The following is a 20,024-nucleotide window of genomic DNA, read 5'->3' as shown; positions in this document are numbered from 1 at the left end:
GGCATAATAATAACAATACTTATACTAATACTAATAATAAGGAAGAGAAGGAGGAGGAGGAAGAAGAGAAGGCGGAGGAGGAGAAGGCAGATAAGGAGGAGGAGAAGAAGAATGCGGAGAAGGAGGAGGAGGACTAAAAGAACTAGCAATAGACAGTGAAAAAAAACCTACTGAAAAATGGAACGGGTGAGATGCATTTCCTGGTTTCTTAGAAGACTGGTGTTGGCCCTCTGGTCTGGATGATCCTGCGTGTCCCAGAAAGAACATTTCAGAGAGGTACGTTAGTCATTCATTCAATCAAATCAAACAAATAAGCACATCCAGTCTCAGCCCTGGGAACATGTTTGAAAGGCAGGATAAGGCAATTCTATCATCAATAACAATAAATATAACAACAACAACAACGTTCTTAACCTCCTGATCAGAGTGTATTGTGTTTCCACATTTAAAATAAATACTGTCCTATTTACCCAAACTTGTAAATAACATCATTGCCTTTCATGGATGTTTTTGTCTTGAATGTCAGGTTTTATAAACTAGTACTGCTGCTATATTTTAGGACTTGGTTGGGTTTAGGAAGTTTTTGTTAGGACTTTATTATTGTAAGTTGCCCTGGAGACTTTTTATAGTGGAAATATGGGCCAGTATTTTTTTAAATCAACAAATCCCTTGAGCCGGCACTGAAAGGAGAGCAACGCTATTTATCAATTTCTTTGATTAATACTTTTTTATCCCACCTTTCTCCCCACACCAGATTTATTCATTTAGTGCATTTCTATCCTGCCCAATAGCTGAAGCTCTTTTATCCTTACAACGACCCTACGAGGTAGGTTAGTCTGAGAGGCAGTCCTACCCTAAGGTCACCCAGAGCGCTTTGTGGCTGCTGAACTTCGACTTCCCCAGTCCTGGCCCAACCCTCTAACGCAGGGGTAAAGGGCCTCGTTTCGCACGAGGGCCATGTTGTGAGCAGCGTGACACCAGTGGCCGCGGCCACGGCCCAAAGTGGACAAGGAAACCCCCCCTGCTGGCGTGGGCCCCCTGACAGGCTTGCTTGGACCCCCGAGGCACCTGGCGGGAAGGGCCCTGGGGCGGGAAGGGCCCTGGGGCGTGGAGGGAGGGGGCAGGGCTTGGAGGAGGGGCCTCTGCGGGCCAGTGGAGGAGACCTCCTGAGCCCAATCTGGTCCGCCGTCTGTGGGCCCTCTCCGTCCCTCCTTCTGCTGTCACTGCTGTGCCACATTGGCTCTGCCCCGCCTTTCGACTCCTTCCCGTGGAAGCAGAAACTGGGGCAAAGAGCCGTTTTCACCCTTCCCCGCTTTCTAAAGCTCCCTGGCTGCTGGGCCAACGGGCAGCCTCGGGAATCTCACGTTCGCTTTCTCTGAGGCGGGCGAAAACTTCTCAAACACAGCACCACAGGAGGTTCCCACTTTAGGCTTAGGTTTGCAATGCAGTATCTGAAACTAATTCCAGAAACACACGGGCCCGGGCACCAAACAGCGCCCTGGAGCAAAGGCTGCCTCCTCAACGGGGCGCGTTCGCCACCGCAGAGGTCACTTCTCCGCCCCGCCCCGCCCCCTGGGCAGGGACACGCTGCGCAAAGATGGACGGTGTGGGCCGTGAAGAGCCCGGCCGGAGGATCACCTGCCGTCGGTCGGTTGTTCTGATGAGGCGCCAGCTCCCTTCGCCTGCTGTTGGCTTTCACGGCGTGGCCCCCCAGGGACAGCTGCTGTGCGCTGTGAAGAACAAATGAAGGAAGAGAAAACTAAGCCCCAGAAGAGGGGGAGGAAGTGGCGGCCATGGACCCCTGCTGCATGTCCTGTCCCAGGTTCTGAAAACGGCACAACCAAGGCTCCCCATCCCCCGGGGGGAAGGATGATCAGATCTCCAGGTGGGAAAACCGAACGCTCCTGGAATGGATGATATGAAACACGGCAATGGCCTCTTCAAGATGCAGTGCCACGAGAGACATTGGTGAGACTCACTTTTCCAGGTTCGTAGATGCGACCCTTGGGGGGCTTACCAGGTTACCCGAAGGACCGTCTCCTCCCATATACGGTACTTGCCCAGACCCAAAGATTATCTTCAGGGGTCCTTCTCCAGGAGCCCCTAACAAATGAGGTGAGGTGGCTGGCTACTAAGAGGAGGGCCTTTTCTGTTGTGGCACCCTGGCTGCAGAATAAGCTCCCCAGAGAGGCTCGCCTGGTACCTACGCTCTGCTCTTTTCGGTGCTGGGTGAAGAGCTTCTGATTTTCCCAGGCATTTAAGCCTTTCAGATTCTGTAGTTTTTCAATATGTTACTGTATTTTAAATCTTTGCATCGCTGCAAGGGTTTATTTTGGTTTTTATTTTTCATGTTAGTTTTATACTGTAGCTTTGAACTTTCCTATTATGCTTTATCATGTTGCATTTTATGGTTTAATTGTGGTGAACTGTCCAGAGACTTTCAGCTGTTGGGCAATATAGAAATCAAATAAATAAATAAATAAATAAATAAAATGCCCCAAACACTAGGTGAGTATCAGGACCCCCCCCCCTGCAAATTCTTATCTGGCTTGGATTAAAATTGGATCTGGAAAAGAATTCCCCGCCTTCCCTGCTTCCTCCTCCTCCCCCCACCCCCCTGCTGCCACTTTCCACTCACGGATGGTCCTCAAAATCCTCCCCTCTTTGATCTCCCCCCCCCACACACTTGCCACCTCCAGTGCTGGAGTAAGAGCAGCACCTGGGTAGGTGGGTGGAGTGAAAGAGGGGGGAGGGGGGTCTCTTTACGGTAATTGGTGATTTTTGAAAATAGGATTATGAGGGGATGAGCGGGTGGGCTGGGCTCGGGCATCAGATCGGATGGGGCTCGGAAAGGCTGAACTAATTCCCTGCCGTTTGCATCTTCCAAGCCGATCTGACCGGCGCTTGGGAATGCCTGTCCACCATCAAACAATTCTGTGTGTGCCACTGGAAGGAGCCGGGCCCCTGCCGCTGGGGCTGTGATGACCCGGGGGAGTGTTATGGTGGCTGGAGCTCCAGAAGAGACCCTGATTCAAATTCCTGCTCACCTATGAAGGTCACTTAACCTTGGGCTAGTCTCTGGGTTCGTACAACTTGCTAACCTACACTCAGTGGTTGAGTGTGGGTTGTTGTTGTTGTGGGGTCTTGTTATTGTGCTGTCTGAATGCAGTGCACTGTTGTACGAACAATCCACCTTGATAACCATGGTGCACATAAGCTCTGACTGCATTTAATCCTCACAACAACCTTGCAGGGTAGGACAGGATGAGAGATATTGGCTGGCCCAGGTGAACTCCAAGGCACAGCAGGGATGTGAACCCAGGTCTCCTCAGTCCAAGAAGGTCAACCATCAGCGTACTGCACCACACGGACCCTGACCAGAAGGGGTGGCAATTCTACGGCCCTCTGGATGATGTTAGACTTGAATGCCCATTTGCCCCAGCCAGAGATGATGGACATTGTAGTCCAACATCTGGTAGGCCACAGATTCCCCCAGCCTCGCTACATAGACATATATCAATGTTCGTTTAAGGAGGAACCTCCAGCTTACCTCGAAGGGTAACTCTGATGGCTGAGATGGTCCCTGGTTAAAAATTTGGAGGTTGTTCTTTGAGGAACCTTAAAGAAATAAAGCAACAGCTTCTGCTGACTACTTTTGAAAACACACACAAGGGGAGCATGAATTTAACTTACAATACTGCAAAGCTCACCCAAAGCCCTCAAGAGATAGGATATGCACAGAGCATTCAAAACGTAACCCATTTTGTACAACCACGTTACCGATATACTGAACAACTGCTCTCAGGTCAGCATGTTTGGTTCAAAAAGACAACTGATACACGGAGCGAGTTTGGAAATGCACAGTGCAACCCCATGCCTGATTCTTCAGAAATCCCCTTGCGTTCATTGGGGCCTGCTCCCAGGTAAATGCACGTAGGGTTGCAGCCTGAGACTGCATTTCTAAACCTATTTACCAGGGAGTAAGCCAAATTGAACACAACAGGACTTACTTCCAAGTAGTCATGCATAGAATTGTGCTGTAATTCATTTCCCAAAGAAACAGCCTAGACACAGCAGGTGTCGACAGAGCTGTGTTGTCAACGGATCCCACGGATCTCCTGGGAGTTTCTCTCTGCTCTGTTGTATGCTGCAGTTATGCCACATGGGCCTGGCAGGTGGTCATGCGCTCAGAATTCAGAGTCCTGAGAATTTAAGCCTTCTTTTCTTTTTAAAAGGAAGGATTTCCTCTTCAAAGCTGCAGGGACAAAGCTGGGAGATACATGGGCAACACTTGGTGAAATCTCAAAAAGCCACAGGGGCTCTGAGTGGGCAGCCGCCGAGTGCCACTCCGGACACCTGCACGGAGGATCTATTACACAGGACAGGCAAATCCAGGCACATTTCATCGACGTTTCATCATCTACATGGGCTTTAGAACTCTACTTCCTCTTCATACATACAGGGCATGGTTTACTTGGGAGCAGAACTTTGATAGCTTTAAAAATGCAACGCTGGTTCATAACACTCCCCCGCGCCCCCAATAAAGAACCCTTTGGCCACAGAGACACTTCCACTACCTTGGGCGGTTGCTCTTCAGTCTGCCCCATATTCCAGAAGACCTCATCCTGGCCAGGGCTCAGCGGTGTCACGGCCACGTCAGACAAGGAACTGCTGTGATACATCTCTCGGCTGCTCCATAGGTTTTCATTCTTCAAGCACATAAAGCACACATGGAGTTAACTATTAATTGCTAGTGAGAGTGACAGGAGCAGCTGTAGCCCCATCAACACAAAGGGCAGGTAAGGTGGCCACTGTGGCGTTACACCCCACAAGTCAGTCCCCAAATGTATGTCTGAATTTTGTAAGTCTGTGGTTTTTAGAATATTGGCCTGAGTGGGCGGAGTTAGAATGTCTGGGGAGGAGGAGGAGGAGTGATATATAAGGGAAGGACTGAGGGGCTTGAGGGAGACTTTTGGGTACTCTTAGCGCTCTCTGTGTGTTAGCTCTTGAGGTTTAGAGTACTTGGGTCTGGAGAATTTGAGGTTCAGAGTAGAGAGTGGTGTCTTTGGAGTGTGGTGTGCACATAGTAGACGTATATTAAACAATACTGACAATAAAGAAAGCTCAAGAGTGATTGTGTGAGAGAAAGGAAAGCGCGTATGTGAATGAGTGGAAGGATTGGATGAAAGGTTTCAAAAAAGTTTTTAAAAGTTTTATTTTGAAACAAAGCTTGTGAACTTTTTAAAATAAATTTCAATTATTTTGTTTTAACTACCACAAAAATCCCACGTGTCTGTTTGGCATTTATCATCTGAAGTTTATACATTTAGCACCCACTCTGACAATAATTCACCTCAGCACATATAATTCACAGCACATTATTTTATTATTGAAATCCTTCTCCATTTAACCCCTTTCTCCACATAGTTTGGTGGAAGGCGGTGTTTGTCCCTCGCCTCAGGCGTATCAAGCGGTGGTGCTTGGCTTGAGCAGGGAGTAGCCGTGGCCGGGTCTGTTGTTCAGAGCCTGTGTCGTGGCAGCCACAAAAGAGGAAACGCAACAAGAGGACAGTGATTTGCATAGCATTTGCATATGTTAATTTATATGCATAGATGCAAATTTAGAAATGAGCGTGATGATCATTTAAATCGAAACACAGTACATCTGGCCATAGCGTGGGGGACTGCTGCCTCCTCCCTCCATGGGGTCGAAGCCCAAGGCAACGCGGTGGGGCAGAAAGACTAAGGTGTCGTCCAAGAGGGATCTGAACCCCCCAAAGCCCCCTTCCCACCTTCCCTGGCACCCGGGACGACCGCCCCGTCCCGTTGCTGCTTTCTGACATCCAATTCATGGGGCTGACACAGTTCCATTATCCGGATACAGCCCTGGCAGAAATACGCCAGGAATGCCCTGCAGCTCTGCCATCTCACTCTGCTGTTCTGTCAGATCTCACACGCTAAGAAGGGACGGAGCGCTCAAAAGAGGGTTTCTTTATTCATTAGCAGACATTTCTCTCCTCTGAGTCAGAACTGATTTAGGGCCACAACAAGCTGATATAACCGCTGTGCTCTGAGCTTCCTCTTTCAAACGTAAAAATTAAAATAAAATAAATCAGCCCCCTTTACTTCCTGTAGCTCTTAAGGACACCCAGGCAGATTTTGCAGGAATAAAAAGGGTTTAGCTGCCTGGTGATGACACTTCAAAGGAGTCCTTCTGTTACCTTTTTTTAAAAAGAAACTATGTGAATAAATCCGCTCAAACCAAAGTCCTGAGCAAACAAAAGGTATTGCAATTTCATTTTGCAGTTCCTGTCTTGCCCTTCCAAGATAACCTTGCAAGGAATCACACTGCTAAACCAATTTTAAAACAAATAAGGTCGCTAAGGAGTCTATGTTTGTAATGCTACAGTCACTTCACTTCACTTGCTTAAATGCTGCACATACTTAACTAGGAGTAAGTCTTCCTGGATTCAAAAGGGCCTTAATTTTGAAGAAACAGGAATAGGGTCAGGTTGTGCGGCTAGTTACAAGATATTTCTGCGTCTGGGTGTGGAGACTTACTATATATTTGTTATGTGTCCCCATGCATATGATTATGCTGTTGATCGATGACTTGGCCTGTTGAATCTTGCTGGGCCCAACGGGGTTGGTTTCAGTCCCAACAGGGCTCTGGGACGAGCGACCCCTCGTGGGTCCCCTCCCCTGTTTGCGGACCACTCTTGGGTTTACTTGGCGGTGTCAGGCAATGGCGCCGCAGAATCAAGCCGCATTTTAATGTCCCACAGTGGTGTGCTACACCACGGCATTGTGGGTAATTAACACGGCAGCGAGCCAAGCCATCCAGCCCCACTCAGAATGCCAGGTTGGATTTTTGTTTTTTCCCCCAGTTTTTAAAATGGGGCCTCCTGGAGTGGTGTCAGCAGTGGATCTTCTAGGGTGTTGGACCTCAGCAGTGCCCAAGATGTCAGGTATAATGCTGGTCTTGGCTCTCAAAAGTCTTATTCATGGGAACTATGGGTAGCATCCCTTTCAATGGGTCTACTCCTACTTAGAGTAGACCCATTGGAAGGAATGAGAGTTGTTAGTCATGATTCTCATTCATTTCAATGGGTTTACTCTATGTAGGACTAATATTGGACACTACCCATTGGCTCCTTGAAGATGGAGGGGGTGAGGAATGTGGGCCTCCGTTTCCCTTACACTTGTTGCAACTCTGAGGGAAGCCCTGTTTCCCTCTGAATGTCTGCTCCACCCCTTTCCCTGCAGCAAGGCCCTTGGCTACTTTTTCTCACTTCTTGGCAAAAATTTCAGGTTTTGCACAAAACAGCATTTTCAGCAGGTACAGCACTTAATAATATGATACTTAAAAGTCTTGTTTTCCTCCTCTTTGTCCAATATGATGGCAACTAATGATAGTGTTTATTTACACCAGACGGGCTGGGAGTGTCAAGCTGTTCTCAAAAGCAGCCAGCCCTGCGAGGGAAGGGGAGGCTTGAACAAGCCTGTTATCAAGGTGCGGCCTTCCCGTCATTTTCTTGGAGCCTGATTCAGCAAAACACTTAAAAAGATATTCTGAGGGAAGAACAAGTTACTCCTGGGCTGGAAAGTCCGTGCTGCCGTTGGTATCCCGAGTGGCCAAGCTGAGCGGCACCTGGGAATGGCCTAAGAGGCAGCCGGCGAGGGGCAATTTCACAAAACAGGGGCCGAGCAAAAACGGATGCCATTTTAAAACTAGGCAGACATTTTGGCAATTTGAGAGGTGGCAGATGAAATTCAATGCTGCCATGAGGCGAGGAGTTCCAGCGGCTGCCGTTTTACTCCCTGCCCAAAGCCCTTGGAGTGATGCACTGTGATGATACATTATTGTAATGATATAGCATCGCTATGAAGGGGGGCTTCTGGGGGGAAATGGTGGCCCCACGGGCAACCGCTATTTTGCAACGGAAAGCTCCCATCTCAGTAAAGCTACCTCTGCTCCCAGCGCTGTGCGTTTTAGTATACAATACGATGGCTGCTGGCAGCCTTCAGAATCCCTCTCCCTGCACACGTGGTGAGTATTTCATCTTGCCGGCCCATGAATTACTCCCCATGTCAGAAATCTGACGGATTTGGGGCCCTTTCATCCCCACGCTTGTATCCCAGATCTGAGCCAGAATGCTATAGTAGCGAACTTTCAGCTCAGCGTTATATAAAACTAGTCCTGGATTAAGAGCACAGGGGTCCCAAGACTGGTTTCGAGACACACTTATGAGTCGGCATGAAGTCCCTGCGGTTCCCACTATGGCCAGTGACAACGTAAATTGCTGCCTACTCTCCAAGTCTCACATACGACTGTGGAAGTGAGATGTGCTTTGCTATGGAAGCAAGTGGCAGACAAACACCCTGACGTGTGGAGGGAAGATCGGTTGAAGGCTCCCAGGCCAGGCTGCTCATCAGACAGAGGAGCAACCAGGAGCAACCAGGTAGAGTGTCTCTGCCTCCGCTCAACAGAAGCTGAGGAGCCCCAGCCCACAAGAGGGACACTCCCTTGCAACATCTGCTGGAGCACGCCTTTCTTCCTCCTCACATGTGATACATCTACGGTGCCACAGGATGTTATGCACTAGGGGTGTGATCCGCTCCGATTAGGAGCGTAGAAGCAGTAGCGGATTGGCCTGCTCCGCCTTACCCAGAGGCGGAGTAGGAGCGGACCGCGGACCCCCTAGAAGCAAGGCGAAGAGAAGCGGCCATTTTTCGGAGCTCCTAGTTCAGGCGGAGCGCTCCAGTCGCCATCTTGAAAACATTTCGCCATAGGATTGCATTGCGGCAAATAATCGCGCATAACTAGGTTGTTTTTGAAGCTATCGTTCTAGAAATTCTTGTGCTCAGAGAGTCGTGGATGGGGGTCATTTTGAGACCACTCTCACCTCTCTGCATTGTCTGGGTCGCGTGCTATATTTTTGTGAAAATCGGGTCAACCGCGCGGCTCAAACGGCGTTTTCGGCTTTTCGCCCATAGGATTGCATTGAGGGAAAGAATCGGGGATAACTGGGGGGGGTTTAAGCTATCATTCTGAAAATTCTTGTGCACAGAGAGTCGTGGATGGGGGTCATTTTGAGACTACTCTCAACTTTCTGCATCGTACGGGTTGCGCGCTAGAAGTTTTTAAAAAATCGGCAGGAAAAATACCTTTTTCAAAGGGCTGAGGGGCAGAGTCAGCTCCCGGTCATGATGATCCCAAAGTTGGAGGAGGGCATAGGCAAAACAGGTAACTTGGGATTCTGGGAAACTTCTCTTTCTTCATCTGAACGGGCTTTTCCCCGTGTTTTTTAACACAGTAGCCCCACCAAATGCACAAACACAACCTGAAATCATATACTAAGCCAAGAATAAGAGATAGAAACACAGCACTGCTCCCCACCCTAACCTTGGTGAACAACTGAATAGATGTGGTGCAAGGGGATGAGCTCCCCTAGGGCATCTCATCGTGGACGTGCCCCCACTCTCTCCTGCACTGGAAGGCCATTAGAGCCTTCCAAAGAGAATAAAACGGTGGAGCAATGCCTATCATGAGTTGAAGTGAAAGGTCACTTTTCAGTGGTGGAGCAATGCCTGTTATGAGTTGAAGTGAGCGTTTTACTTCTTCTCAGAGCTGTTGGTGGCTGTCTTGAACTGGCAGCTACTTCCCCCTCCCCCGGGCACGTCCCCCTATTGCTGGTAAAAGACAGATACAGCCTTTTTAAAAAAAATCTTCTTGCTGTTTATAGAGCAACACTGCTGCTTTTAATTCCACCCCTCCTTTGTTTATTTATTGATTTATTCCATTTTATATGCATTACTGGCTTATCCTTGGCTCACTTCCTTATGCCCCCAGAAATGCCAGCTGCATGCCTGCCTGCCTTCCCTCCCTCCTCCCCTGCCCACCTCGCAGGGATGTTGTGTGTGGAGTGCCCGATTTTCAAAAATTCGCCAAAAATCAGGGGATGATGGGATTGCTTTGAAACTTGGCGTGCGTGTGTATATCCCCATGAGGTGTCATGGTGCCAAACATGAGGTTTCTAACTTGAACAGAAAAAAAGTTGTATAATTTTTTAGCTTTCAATGCAAGCCTAGGGGGGGGGGGGAAACGGAGCTCCGGATCCGGATCCGGAGCTCCGGGCGGAGCGGAGCGGAAGTGGGCGGAGCGGGGGCGGGGCGGAGCGGCCCGATCCGGAAAATGGCGGATCTGCAAGTGAAGCGGAGCGGGGGTCCGTGCACACCCCTATTATGCACCATAAAATATTTCCAATGGAAATACAAGAGCCTGTAGTGGGTTCCAAGCCTTTCTGAGAAACATGCAAAAATAATATCCTAGAACTGCTCCAGTCAGGCAGGCATTGATGTCGCCACAAATAACAGTCATCTAAGCAGACCCTGCAATGCCTGAGTTGCATCTGGGCTAATCGTTCAGCAGGAAATGGCAGTATCAACAAACACTCGATTGTCACACTCCAATCCAGCCTTTTACTGGTTGGTTCTTGGCCAGAGAGGAAAGGAAAAAAGAAAGGAAGGAAGAAAGGAGGAATTTTTTCATTGATTTGACAAGCACAGAAACTGGCTGAAATTACAGGAAAGCATAACCTTATACATGGAAATATGATTTACTTTCTCTTTCCTATGATTTACTTTTTTTCTTTGGAATACAGAAAATGCAAGGGAGGAAAGCACTGGATTGCCCTATTCAGAATAGGCTTTAAAATTAAATATATATTTGGAGGAGGGAGTAAAATTCTCACCAGGGAAGAAAATTGGACATGTTTTGGTTGCTGTGCCACCTAGTTTGTAGAGTTTAAGTTAAAAAAGGAAGAAAGGAAAGGAAAGTAGGAACCCTAGGGAAGCTGTTTCATGCCATGGCAAACTATTGGTCTATCTAGGCTGGGCCAGGGTCTCAGGCAGGGAGAAGCATTTCTTGTGGAGGCTGATGGCTCCAATTTCAGCAGGGCTGTAAATCCAGACTGGGTTTGAGTCAGAACCAGCCAGAGTGCTAAAGGAGCTCTCCAGGGTGCTGAACCAGAGGGGTGGTTTCCTAATGCCCCCTTCCTGCAGAGAACTCGCCCCACCGAGACGTCTCTGTGCTTGACTCTCCCATTGGCATCAAAGCAGTTTCTAAAGTGTTTCATTTTGGCTGGAAGTGACCTGGATAGCTTAGACTCCAAATCTGATTTGTGTTCCAGATACACAAGCAAACCCTGGTTTGCACGGTGTTGTCTCTTTCTCCACCATCCTTGGGAGCCTTAGATTCTCTCCCCAAACAGCAGTCTCCAAGGACATGTCAACATCCTAAACCAGGGATGGGCAACTTGTGGTCCTCTGAATGTTTTGGACTACAATTCCCATCAGCCCTAGTCAACATAGCCACTGGAGAGGGATCATGGGAGTTGTAAGTCAAAATATCTGGAGGACTGCAAGTTGACTGCAAGCCCACACCATAGCTTTGTTGGTGCAGATGCAACTCAAAACAGATGCCTATACTTAGGTTTGCAAAGATCCTGGTTGGAGATCCTCGTTTGGTGGCCACTCACAAACTATAGCTTCTTTGATGGTGTTGGTTTGGACATCACAACGAACAAACCACTCTTTGGCATTATGCCTGAAATATCCCGAAGACTTTTCTGATCAAAGGGATGATGGGGATACCCTACCTGAGCCATCGCTGCTCGTTGCAAAGCTGGTGTGCACGGACTGGAGCTACTGCCAGAGCCCAGCCGACCAGGCGAGGCGGCCTCCCCACCCAGAATGGCTGCCCAGCTGAGGTCCGTTTGAACGCTGTCGCTCTTCTTGCGCTTGCTATCCACCTGGAAACAAACCAACAGAGACAGACCCATGGCAAGATTCGAAGGTGGGGTTGTGAGAGGATGTCGATTTGCCCCACTCTTCTATGAGTTGCCCCGTTCATAAGAAGAAGATTCAGGCATCTGCAATGTTTTCTTGCCATCCTTTTATTTTAGTTAAATCAACAAAATTGAATTTCCGCCACCCAACCAACAATACACATAAATGAAAAGGTGGCTTCACGTCCCTTCGCAGCAGACTGCGTTTGCCCCCCGCTCTTGGTTGCTGATTCTTCTGGTCATCAATGACTGTACATGTTTTGACATTCTGTGTCCAGAATTTATCAAATTATGGGTTTACAAATCCGTAATATGATGTACCTATGCAAGTCCTGTTCCTTCTGGATCTTATTTTATATTGATGGTTCAGGACTACTGTTCTGGCTTTTGGCCAAGCAAGTGAATTTACTTACTCCTAGCACTGATACTGCAGCTTAGATCTTTCGCAGTTTGACATAAGCCTGCACAGATGCAGGGCCCATACTGTCTTCCACTGGACTTCCCTGTGTTTTTCCTTCTGGCATTTTCCTAAATTTAAATCCATCTTTTGCACTAGGTGCCATAATTATAATTAGAAATGAAGGGCTGAAATGTATTACTGGATGAAATTCAGGTTATTTGGCTACTTTCTGCCTATATCATCAAATCGACTAATTGTTTTTGGGAACTCACACATGCCCATGAGGATGGTCCTCATGAATTGCACAGGTCTTTACTGAATGTAAATGGGAGACAGACGCACTTCTTTCTTGGGAGGGGGGAGGTGGCCAGGGGCACGCCAGCTTTTCCATTTTCCTCTGAGCAGACAGGAGCAACTAGCTTATTAATACGACTCCAGGTGATCCACCTAACTGAGAACAGTCTCCATAAGAAGTAATTATTATTATTTCACTGGGGAGAAATAGCTCAAATCATGGCTCTGGTCCCTGTGACTCCTAATAATACACACACACACACACACACACACACACACCCAAATCGACATGATGCCAATGGAATTGAACAAACAGGGGCACACGGAACCATTAACAGCTGCAGCCTGGCGCTAGAAACACCCAAGACACAATCAGCGCTTGCAAGAGAAATTGCAGATTTATGTCAGCCTCAATTTCCTTCCTCTGAAAGCCGCATACGTCCAACAGCGACTCACTGCCTACAACGGCTAATGTCAGAAATCCACAACAGTACATTTGGATTAAAATTTAACAGTAATGGCATGGACTAAATTTTACAATGAGTTTTATTCCAGTACAAAGAGGTCATTTACAGAATACATGCCACAGATGCAGATGAAGATTGGAGCTGACATTTTGCATTGCGTTTCCCCCCCTCAGGCATCAGGATTTATATATATATAAAAGGAGAAATTTGAAGAGATGAAACAGAGCTGTGTTTCCCATCCCTTAAGGCCTAGGAAAAGCTGCCCAACCAAACCTCACTTACGCCACTTCTATGGCCTCTCCCAGGTGTGTCCCTGCAGGGCAGGCGCCAGGGTTTGGGGAGCCCCAAAGCCAGAGACCATCACTGGGGGCCTTTAAGCGGAATGAGAATGAGCCACCTGGGTGGCTTGTGCAAGTGAGCTCAGCTGTCTGGCAAATTCACTTCCCAGCGACCTGCGGTGCCTAATGGAAGAGCAGCTTCAGCATTCTCCATCCTATTGCTTCCCAAAATCAACATCAGTGAACCAGTGTGGTGTAGTGGTTAGAGCAACCGAGGCCAGTGGCTCCTATTTCGGTGGGGTTGTGAATCCACTCTGGGTTTCAGCTAGAACCCTAAAGGAGGTATTCAAGGCGTCTGTTTTGGGGACAGAATTCAGCACCACAGACAGTTCCGTTAGAGTTCTGGCTGGTTCTGACTGAATTTTCCTTTACAGACCAAACAACCATTCATTTGCTTGCAGGCTCAGGGTGGGACCAACTGGTTGCTAACCACGTGGCAGCTTAAACAAACCTCATTGGTTCTTTTTCCCTCCAAGTGAAAGTATGAGCACCTTTTTCTTTTCTTTTTTTACTCCATCTTATCTAAATAAAGAAGAGCACCACGGGCCATTTCTGAGCCAAGAGGCCCTTGTCAATGGACTCAGCCATACCGCTTTGCTTGGGCAGTTCGACGGAAGACGAGCCGGGGGACTGACGATCCTGGGGGGCTCTTTATTCTTCTGCTTATGATCATGTTGGAGAGAAAGCAGCTGTGTCTGGTCTTTGGGAAGAGTCCGATGAAGCTTCTTACCATGATGTGCTTCTTCAATTTTTTTCTAGAGCAGGAAAAAAGAACAAGAACTAAATTGTGAAGAAGAAAAAGCCAAAAATACAAAAACTTGATGGATGTATTGGTGGATCTGACCAACCATCTCTTCCATCTAAGGATGAGCAGATGTAGGATCTGGTCCAGATGTTTTGAACCACATTAAAGCCCTTTGCACAGCGGTGATGGGGAGCAGGCCTCAGGAGCGTGTGTCCCTAGCTGTCGTCATCATCATCGTCATCATTATTTATTACAAGCAGGACCCCACAATAAAATGTTGCAGCATGGAGTGCTCTGTGGAGCGTCACAGCCAGCTAGACATGTTCTCATCCAGGATAACCCATCCTATTTTCCCTTCCCAACGACAGCAGTTTTCTATTTTGTCTCCCCACTGAAGAAACACACAGCGTTCTTTGGCTACTGGGCACATCCAGTCTTCATTTGGCTATTGTTGTTTTGCTCCCTTAGGGTTCCCCTGCGCAAGGGTGTTGTTGTTTTTTTTGTGTGTGGGGGGGGATATCCACAAAGCTTGGGATTCCCTTGAGCCTATTTCCCTCTTGTTTCTCAGTGGCCCCATTTTGGCTGCGTTGCCATTGGCTCTCAGCACCCAAATTCACCATGAGAGGAGTGATTTATACAGCACAATTGAGGCATCCTACATGAACTGGGCAACGGAGTGTACCAACATCCCCTGCCCCTTAAGGCCTAATTCTTTGGCCCTTTTTGAGGGAGAGGAGGAAGAGGAGGAGGAGGGGGAGGAATTATTCATGTCAGAGGAATTGTGCAGAGAAATGGCCCAGTTCCCATGCAATGGCCTTCACATGGTGCTGGAAGCACAGCGAATAAATGAAAAGCCTTCTATTGCTGTTTTCATCAGAAAACTTCATGAATAAATAGCCTTTGAAAGACGTTGTCCAACTTTATGCATGTACTGGGCTGGCATGCCTATTTCCATGGTAATGGAGAAAGCACACAGCCTATCCTTCCAATAAGCACGTGACGTAGTGACTTGAGTCACACATAACACAAAGCCATGGTGTTCCAAAAAGTAGGGGAAACAAGCCAGGGTTTGTTTGCAAGACAATTCCTGGCCAAAGCAACAAACCATGGTCAACCTAAACCATGGCTTAGCATTACATGCAAATGCAGCCACTGTGTGAAGTGAGTTCTCCATACTGAGGCCCAATTTGCACGATCTTTCCTCCATATTTGAAGGCAAAAGAGCCGCACTCGGATCGGTGGCTGCGCTGACTTCTGCTTGGAGTGTCTCCTTCTTGCCACGTGTGGTGTGGTGGTGGAGTGAAAGGACACCTGCCCCCTTAGCCTGGAAGAGGCTCGCCCGCTCTGTGAGTGTGCAAATTGGGTATCTGACCCACACAAACCAAGGAGGTTTTCTCCTCCGCAAAGCGACACCCTCACCTGCTGGTTGTCTGATTTCTTGACGCCCTCCGCTCTGCACCGCTCAACCTCGTTACTTCTCTGGCCGTCTTTATCCTTCTCTGCTTTGTTTTGAGCTGCCTTGATCTCCGGACATCTCCTTTCAAGGTCCAGATGCTTCCAGAGCTCCTCTCTCTTCTGGTGCTAAACACACGCCAGGGAAGAAATATTGCTTTCATTTCATCTCCGCTCATAAAAGGAATCGTTATGAATGTCACACGGCTGCTGTGGGCAATTTTGTGCAAACCTGGCTTTGAAATCATGGGGTCCTGTGCTCTGCAGGATCTGCCACCCGACAAAAGCAGGGAGCGTCTCCCCCATTTTTATCAACTTTACCATTGCTGGTATGCAGACTACGAAGTGGCAGGAGAAAGACCACCCTGAAGTATGTCCCCACTCCCAAGACATACGATGCCAAATGCAATGACTTGGGTCATCATCAACGTGTGGGGACAGTAATGATATTTATAAAAATAGGAGTTGGGTCCCACAGAGTGAGCTGCCGCACTGGGTTGCCAGGAGGATGGGCAGAACGACTCGGAAGCATGTTGTACATTGAAGGTGCTGCACAGAGCCCCGAGTGCTCCTCCTCCTGCAGGGCTCTTAGGGCCCTAGGAGGTCTCCTCCCTCCTTAAACGGGCCGGCCATTTCTCCCTTGCTGCCCCGCCTAGCCAAAAACGCCCTTTGAGGAGGAGACTGGCATGGTGCTGCCTCTCTCTCCTCCTCCAAATTCCTCTTCTCCTGTGCACCTCCCACAGGCTGGCGCCCTCCAGCTATTTGGGACTACAACTCCCATAAGCCACAGCCACCACGACTAATGGTCAGGGGTGATTGGAGTTATACTTCAAAATGTCTGGAGAGCACCAGGTTGGGGGAAGTTCTTAGACCAGAAGGATTTTGAAGGAAGGGAGGGAGGGAGGGAGGGAGGGAGGCAGCCCCATACCCATGCCGTAAGAGGGACTTTTAGGCACCTGCCATTATCTCTGCCTTGTGTCCTGCATCTTCTCTCTCCCCTTTGCCTCCTCGCTATTGAAATTCAGGACCAAACTATGCACTACATTGAGTGAGTAGCATGCAGATGAGGTTCACTTGATTTTTTTTTAACTTCCAAGTAAGCGCAACACCCCGATCTGGATTGGGACCACTGCACACATGTAGGGGAGGTTTAAACCTTCCCACCCAGTGCTGTTCTTTCTTAAATTGCCTCCCCGCCCTGTGTGTGTGTGTGGCATTACAACGCTCCATTGGTGCCAATGGAGGTTTTTCTTCTTTCGTTAGCCTCCGGGGGGGGGGGGTGTCAGAATGTGGGGGGAGCGGCTGGGTGAGGAGGCTTCAACCTCCTTGATTGAGGCCCTGCACATTTACACACAAGTAAAAAAGTGAAGCTTATCTGCACACAATGTCTTTGATGTCGTGCAGTTGAGCCCCTGGCCTGTGTGCTCCTAGGGTGGGCAGGCAGGGGACTTATTTTTTGCTCATATGTTTTGTTTATTGTTAGGATTATGTTACTCTGCATATGTGCACTGATGGCACATAATACCAACAAAAACAACAACAGTAATCCATTAATAATGCTGGACAACCATCTGTCAGGGATGCTTTAGGGTGGATTCCTGCATTGAGCTGGGGGTTGGACTCGATGGCCTTGTAGGCCCCTTCCAACTCTGCTATTCTATGATTCTAAGTTTGATGCAAATTTCTGCTTGTAAAACACTTCCTCCTATGGTAAACAAACATGTCATGTGCCAACATGGCGGCCTTTGATTTTTCTAATGCACCGTTGCAATGTGAAAATAAATAAAGAAAAACAAATCTGAGTCCAAATCTTACATCCTCCAACTTTTTCCTCTGCAGTTTTTGTTCCACTATTCGTTTCTGCCTTTCTTCCGAGAGCTGCTTTTTGTACTTTTCTTGGTCTTTCAGCTGCGGATGCTGCTGGATCGGCTGCTGGCGTTGAGGATCACAGCGACTTTTGTTCTCCTGCTGAAGCCTCAGGAATTCACGCCGGAGGGTGGATTCACCAGGGAGATTAACAATGGAGCTTAATTTAAAAAGAGAGAGAGAGAGAGAGGAAGTATCTGTTTGACTAACTGTGGTATTAAACTCTACACGGCAAACACAAGAAGCATCACTGGGGAACAGCTTCTGCTGTCCTAGGCTACAGCATCGGAACGTTCCAGAAAATCTCCACAGAAATCTCCCTCCCACCACCCCCAGCTCTTCTCTGTGTTTACAATGTTTAACAACTCTTCAAAATCCAGGCTAAAGCTGATTATCTGTTTGTTCACTGGAGACTTAACTTCACTGTTGCCTTCCCAAAACAAATTTTAGCATCTGCTCACAGAAAACACTGAAAGGGGACAAAAGAGGATTCAGAGGTATTTGGAATTTGTATGGAAGCCCGCCTGGTTGAGATGGGGCGAGGAGCAAAGCCAGACTCAGTGGTCAGAGTGAGCAAAATGTCCCGCATCCGCCTTTTGCTTTGTGGCGCTTGAAAGAGGGAAGATCCATATAGCCAGATACCTTTATCAGGCCAACTCAAAGATAACACAAAAAAGTGCCAGCTTCCGAGCTCTCCGGATCTCCTCAATGGGCAAGAGGCCTGGTCAGCCCTTCTCCCGCCTCCGCCCTGCTTTTTGTAACAGGGTGGCTGTGGCGTTACACCCCACAAGTCAATTCCAAATATATGTCTGCAGTTTGTAAGTCTGTGGTTTGTAGTGTTGGCCTGAGTGGGCGGAGAATGAATGTCTTGGGAGGGAGAGGAGTGATATATAAGGGAATGACTAAGGGGATGGTTCGTTCTGTTCTGTTCTGTTCTTGTTCTTTTCAAGAAAGCTTTTCAGGGAGACTTGTTAGGGACTCTTAGAGTCTGTAGTGCTCTCTGTATTTATGGTACTTCAGTTCTGGGAAATTTGAGAGTCAGTGTAGTGCGTGGTGTCTTTAGAGTGTGGTGTGCACGTAGTGGAAGTATATTATTCAATACTGATAATAAAGAAAGTTCAAGAGTGATTGTGTGAGAGAAAGGAAAGTGCGAATGTGAGGGTGACAGGATTGTATGGAAGGTTTCAAAAAGGTTTTTAAATGTTGTTATTTGAAACAAAGCTTATGAACTTTCAAAAATAAATTTTGATTGTTTTGTTTTTAAACTACCACAAAAAGCCCACGTGTCTGTTTGGCATTTATCATCTTAAGTTTACACATATAACACCCACTCTGACAATCATTCACCTCAGCAGATATAACTCACAGCGCATTATTATATATATTAAAATCCTTCTCCATTTTAAACCCCTTTCTCCACATAGTTTGGAGGAAGGTGGTTCTTATCCCTTGCCTCAGGCGTATCAAGCGGTGGTGCTTGGCTTGAGCAGGGAGCAGCCTCGGCCGGGCCTGGTGTTCAGAGCCTGCGTCGCCCCATAAGAAGTGGTGGCAGCCGTGAGGTCTGGTGTTCAGAGCCTGTGTCGTGGCAGTGGCCTTAGGGTTTTTTCCCCCTTTTGAAAGGTGCAGTTTCTCATCTCAGGTAGGTTCTAATCTTTCTTATCCCACATCTTCCTTGTGGAGCAAGACATGAGGCCAAGGCGCCCCACCCAAACAGACGCCAAATAGATGGGCAGGACAGGTGGATGTGATTTCCGCACTGGCCGTGGGGCGGCCTCCACCACTGCACCTGAAGGCCGCGAGGCAGCTTCGAGGGCGCAGGCCACATGGCGTGGTGTACACAGCTCTGAGCCCAACCCCGAGGTCTGCTGCCTCACTCTGCCTAATAGCAGGGCGGGCCTTCCTTCCCTCCTCCCTTGAATGCCACATTCTCCATCGCTCCTGCTGCAGGCGTAGCCTGTCTGGCTGCTTCCCCACAGGGTGGATTCCACAGCAGCAGCGTGACATCTTACGCATTGCAAAAAAGAGGAAACAGATTTGCATAAAAATTAACCTTGGTTCTCCTTCATCTTCATTCACCTCATCACCTTCTTCCTCACTTCCACTGTATTCGTACTCAGTTTCATCTAAAAGAGGGGGCGGGGGGGGGGGGGAGAAACCAAATCCAGATAAGAAACCTGATTTCTCCAGGTGCTGTATTCCCCTCCAACCACAAACATATAAGTTGCAACGATTGCTGTAAACCGTCAAACATTTTAAATGGAGGGATTCTCTACATTCACGTTCTTTGCTTGTTTTGGCTTTGGGTATTCATTCATTCGGGGCATGCTCCTAGGCGTGTTTAGACAGGATAAAGTCCTACAACTCCCAGCATTCCCCAGCCAGCATGGAGGACTGTTTCTGTCTAAACATGCCTAGGGCTGCGCTCTTAATTATGGATTCTATCTGTTTATTTACCTGTAATGTTAATGGAGTCCTGTAACAGCATAATTGGTTAAACAACTATGAACAGCCAGTCTAATATACACAAACACACCAGCCTGATTGCCACAGACCTCCATATTTTATACAAAAGACCAGTGCAGCTAATTCAGAGTAATTAAATAAAACCAATCCA

General features: G+C 48.1%; 1 protein-coding gene across 1 annotated transcript in view; it reads right to left on the bottom strand.

The window, feature by feature from the left end:
* NRK (Nik related kinase) overlaps positions 1 to 20,024 on the bottom strand; it is an 88,598-nt gene that overhangs the window by 27,247 nt on the left and 41,327 nt on the right. Inside the window, exons 11-19 of the mRNA XM_063141844.1 lie at positions 19,461 to 19,533; positions 17,360 to 17,570; positions 15,512 to 15,673; positions 13,938 to 14,102; positions 11,660 to 11,812; positions 4,578 to 4,709; positions 3,551 to 3,618; positions 1,639 to 1,730; positions 172 to 245 (exon numbers count right to left, since the gene is read on the bottom strand). Of these exons, the coding sequence (XP_062997914.1) occupies positions 172 to 245; positions 1,639 to 1,730; positions 3,551 to 3,618; positions 4,578 to 4,709; positions 11,660 to 11,812; positions 13,938 to 14,102; positions 15,512 to 15,673; positions 17,360 to 17,570; positions 19,461 to 19,533 (1,130 nt within the window). The remainder of the gene's footprint in view (positions 1 to 171; positions 246 to 1,638; positions 1,731 to 3,550; positions 3,619 to 4,577; positions 4,710 to 11,659; positions 11,813 to 13,937; positions 14,103 to 15,511; positions 15,674 to 17,359; positions 17,571 to 19,460; positions 19,534 to 20,024) is intronic.

Source organism: Elgaria multicarinata, chromosome 15 (genome assembly GCF_023053635.1).
Source record: "Elgaria multicarinata webbii isolate HBS135686 ecotype San Diego chromosome 15, rElgMul1.1.pri, whole genome shotgun sequence".
In the NCBI taxonomy this organism is placed as follows: Eukaryota; Metazoa; Chordata; class Lepidosauria; order Squamata; family Anguidae; genus Elgaria; species Elgaria multicarinata.
Note: the sequence above shows the minus strand (reverse complement) of the source record. Positions and strands in the feature narration are given on the sequence as shown.